This window comes from Eimeria necatrix, genomic scaffold, assembly GCF_000499385.1.
Source record: "Eimeria necatrix Houghton genomic scaffold, Enh_scaff289, whole genome shotgun sequence".
NCBI classification, from domain to species: domain Eukaryota; phylum Apicomplexa; class Conoidasida; order Eucoccidiorida; family Eimeriidae; genus Eimeria; species Eimeria necatrix.
Genome location: NW_013653438.1, coordinates 1 through 4,277, shown reverse-complemented (window position 1 = coordinate 4,277; position 4,277 = coordinate 1). Strand labels below are relative to the sequence as shown.

The window sequence follows — 4,277 nt, the reverse complement described above, 5'->3', positions numbered from 1 at the left end:
TGAAAGAATGAAGAGGCAGAAGGCCGCGTTCACGCGGTGTCGTTGGGGTGTACATACACCTCAAACTACGCACAAAGCGCCCCGCGGTGTACAGACACCGCGGCGCACGCAGCCGCAGCGGCAGCCGCGTCGAGGAAGCCCCACAAACCCTAAACCCTAAACCCTAAACCCTAAACCCTAAACCCTCGCAAAGTTGGTCACTGAAAAACGGGGGAAATGGAGTTGAGAGCCTCGCGCTGCAGCCGCGGCTCCGCCCCGGCCTGCGGTGTACAGACACCTGGAGCGCGCGCGCGAAGGCCCTTGGAGTGCACTTCGCGTCAAATAAATAAGTTTTGGATTTATTTATTTGTTAAAAGCTTTTTATTTTGCAAAAAAGAAGTAAAAAATCAAAAATATAAACAACACGAAGGCCGCCAAGTGCAGCATGTGCCACCCGCCCTGCGCGCAAGACCGCAGCAGACGCCGGGGTGTCAGTGGTCGATTCGGGAGCTTTTTGCGGACAAAAGTTGAATTTAAAGGTTTAAAATGATTAATTTTATTAAATTTAAATAAAATATTTCTTTAAATTCAAATTTTATTCAAAAAATATCTCTAACTCGACACTCACCCCCGACTTGAACATTTGGTCCATCCGCCGCACGCTGTTGCGTACAGACACCCGAACGCCTTCGAGCCGCCCCGCCTGCGCCAAAACAAAATTCAAAACTTTTACTTTAATTCAAAACTTTTATTTTTATTTCAAATTTTATTTCTTTAAAGTCCCATTCGAGGCTCTCGTGCACATTTCTTGCTGCTGCTGCTGCTGCTGCTGCTCCGGAGGCTCCCGCTAGTCGGGCTGATTCTCATTCCCCTGCTGCTGCTGCTGCTGCTACTGATGCCCCTGCTGCTGCTGCTCATGCTGCTGCTGCTGCTGCTCATGCTGCTGCTGCTGCTGCTGCTGCTGCCCACCATTGCCCCGAGAAGACTGTTGGAGGTCTGCACTTCATCTCGCATGGCCAGACTCAGCTGCAGGGTTAACAGCTCGCAAGAAAAGTAGAACTACATTAGACAAGCAGCAGCAGCAGCAGCAGCAGCAGCAGCAGGAACAGCGGCAGCAAGAAACGCGAAAGCAGCAGCGATAACGCTGCAGAAGCGCAGCTGCAAAAGCAGCAGCAGCAGTCGCAGTGGCTGCAGAAGCAAAAGCAGCAGCAGCAAAAGCCAAACACCGGAAAGCAGGCGCAGCAGCAACAGCGCCTCCAGCAGCAGCAAAGCAGCAGCAGCAGCAGCAGCAGCAGCAGCAGCAGCAGCAGCAGACCTCCTTGAGGCCCTGGACCCTGGCCTCCAGGTCTTCGATATAGGAGTCATTTTCGGCCTCGAGGGACTCGAGATTTTTTATTTTTTTCCATTCGCTTCCGTTTTCCTTTTTTCGCATCATGCGCTGTGGTGTACGTACACTCGAAAAAGCTGCGAGTCCAAAAGCCTTCTGCGGCGCCAAAGGGCCCCCAGAAGTTTTCCAAGTTTCTTCTGGGGCCCCTGGAGTTGGGAAAGAGAAAAGAAAAGGAAATAAAAGGAAATAAAAGGAAAAAAAAGAAAAGAAGAGAAATAAAATCAAATAAAATCCGAAAAGATGAGCCGAAGAAGGACCCAACACAGAAAGGCAGCTTCTCGCCCCGCAGGGCGTTTTCCAAGCGCAATTGGCTTTCCGAAATTAATAAATTAATGAAAAAATGAATAAATAAATTAATAAATAAACAAAAATGACGCAGAAGTGCGGCGGCGCCGGCGAAGCAAGCTGCGGCGCGGCGTCGAGGTGTCTATACACCTCAGCGCGAACAAGGCAACACGCGGCAGCCTCCGACGGCACACTCGGCAGAATAAAATAAAACTTGCGCAAATTTCTTTTTAATTTTCTTTTTAATTCTTTTAATTGCAACTTTGAACTTGTTTTTAACCGACTCGCCGCCAAAGTCCGCAGAAGGCGGCAATGGTCCAGCCAGCGCATGCAGCCCCAAACCGGAGGCAGCAACTTGCCTGCAATTCCGCGGCGCAGCCGCTCAAAACAAAAATAAAAAAGAATATTTTTAACTATTTTTTAAATTAAAATCATTTTAAATGCTTTTAAGCTGCAACATCAACTCCAAATTGCCCTTCTTGCACAAGTCCGGCTCGCAGCGCTGCAGAGCGCGGACTTGCTTGCGAGATTCTGCCAACGCCCTGGTTCCCCCGGAGCGCTATTAAGACATTTAATTGTTTTAAATGGATTTTAGTTTATTTTTGATATTTTTAATTTTGATTTTAGTCTTTTTGGTGTTTATAAACTGCTGGGCTGCGTTGGCCGCGGCAAATTTGCAACTGTTCGGGTGTACGTACACCCTGTGAGCTGTTCCGGTGTACGTACACCGCCCACTCGCATGCATGTGCCCCCGCCGGCAGTTTAGTCTTTTAGTTCATCAGTTATAAAATAGTGCAGCAGCTTCAGCTGCTGCTGAAGAACGCAGCAGCTGGGCCCGCAGCTGTAGGCCAAAAAGCTTTTAAAACATTTTCAAAAGTCCATTAAGTGCTGCCAGCAGCAGCTTTTGCCTCATTAAATTCTTTCGAAAGAAGCAACAGTTCCCAGAAGCTCCACAGCTCTGCTTCCGTGTCTCGCTGCTGCTACTGCTGCTGCTGCGCTGCTGCTGCTGCGCTGCTGCTGCTGTTACTGACTCATAAGGCCTTTCTGTCGGGAGTTTTCTTCTCCTTATTTACTTCTTAAAAGCTCTGCTGCTGCTTCCTGCTGTCATTTTTGCTGCAGCAGCAAAACGAAGCCCCCAGTGCTGCAGGCTTGCTGCAGCAACTGCCGTTGCTGCAGCAGCAAAAAGCAGCCCCCAATGCTGCAGGTTTGCTGCAGCAGCTGCGCTGTTGCTTCTGCGGAAATTCAAAACTGTTTTTGAAAAGAACTGGAGCTCTAAAGTTCTTCTTTGGAGCTGCTGCTGCTAGCTTTTAAATGAAGCATTTCAGGTGTATGTACACCTGAAGTCACGAAAACAAACAAAAGCCCCTTTTCGGGTCAAAAGTTAAATCAAATTCGCGGAATTGTGAAATAATAACAAGTCATAAAAGCAGCTGCAGGCAGACAGTTTGCTGCTGCTCCTGCTGCTGCTGCTACTGCTGCAGCTGCTGCTGCTGCTGGTACTGCTGCTGCTGCTGCTGCTACTGCTGCAGCAGCTGCTGCTGCTGGTACTGCTGCTGCTGCTGCTGCTTGCTGCAGCTGCTAGGCGCGGGTGGCCGCGAGCTGCTTGAGCTTCTCGCTCAAGAGCTGCGTCGCCTGCTTTGTTGCTGCGTCTGTTATTTGCTGCAGCTGCTGCTCTTCATCTCTTTTGGAGCCTTCGCTGCTGCTGCTGTCTTTATAAAGAGCCCGCAGCTTCCCCCGCGCTTCCTGCCGGACCCGGCGAATGTGGACTTTGCACTGCAGCAGCAGCAGCAGCAGCAAGCAGCGCAGCAGCAGCATGCAGCAGCAGCAGCAAGCAGCGCAGCAGCAGCAAGCAGCGCAGCAGCAGCAAGCAGCGCAGCAGCAGCATGCAGCGCACCAGCCAGGAACAGCAGCAGCAGCAGCAGCAACCAGTAGCAGCAGCAGCAGCAACCAGTAGCAGCAGCAGCTAGCAGCAGCAGCCAACAGCAGCTGAAGTGGTAGTGGAAGGAAGCTCATCAACGCATGCAGCACTCAGCGGCGGCAGCAGCAGCAAAGCGGCGCTGCTTGCTGCTGCAGCAGCAGCAGCAGAAATGCAGCAGCAAAAGGGGTGGAAGAATGCACAAAGACAAATAAATAAGATACAACTGCATAATAATAACTCACCTCTTCTGCTGCTGCTTTGGCTTGAGCAGCAAAAGAGCTGCGCAGCTCTTCAGTCATCTGAGCAGCAGCAGCAGCAGCAGCATCAGCAGCAGCAGCAGCAGCAGCAGCAGCATGGAAGCAGCAGCATTTCGCGAACTTTTTGCGGGAAGTCCCTTTAAACCTCATTAAGGTAATTTGTATAAACCCTAAATAAATTATAAATGGTAAATAACATTTATTATCCAACTTTGTGTTAAATAAATGTAAATGGCAAATCTCATTTATTGTTCAACTTTGCATTTTTACTTTCGGAAGCTGCACGCGAATTGTTGTCGGCCCCTCCTCCACAATCCTCCAGTTGTCATCCACTTTTCTCAAAGCTGATATCACCTGCGCGAAGTTTCCCGCAGGTCTGCAGCCCCAATGCGCAGCAGCAGCAGCAGCAGCAGCAGCAGCAGCAGCAGCAGCAGCAGCAGCAGCAGCAGCA

At 50.2% G+C, this 4,277-nt stretch overlaps 2 protein-coding genes across 2 annotated transcripts; both read right to left on the bottom strand.

The window, feature by feature from the left end:
• Positions 1–753: 753 nt before the first annotated feature.
• ENH_00039220 (hypothetical protein, conserved) lies at positions 754–1,414 on the bottom strand (the record flags this gene model as incomplete). Its single annotated transcript, XM_013580651.1, has 2 exons — positions 754–1,005; positions 1,295–1,414. 2 exons carry the CDS (start codon positions 1,412–1,414, stop codon positions 754–756), a joined length of 372 nt encoding a protein of 123 aa, XP_013436105.1.
• A 1,815-nt stretch (positions 1,415–3,229) lies between these two features.
• ENH_00086370 (ribosome recycling factor domain-containing protein, putative) lies at positions 3,230–3,868 on the bottom strand (the record flags this gene model as incomplete). Its single annotated transcript, XM_013580650.1, has 2 exons — positions 3,230–3,424; positions 3,812–3,868. The coding sequence occupies 2 exons, from the start codon at positions 3,866–3,868 to the stop codon at positions 3,230–3,232; spliced, it is 252 nt and encodes an 83-aa protein (XP_013436104.1).
• Between the last annotated feature and the right edge of the window lie 409 nt (positions 3,869–4,277).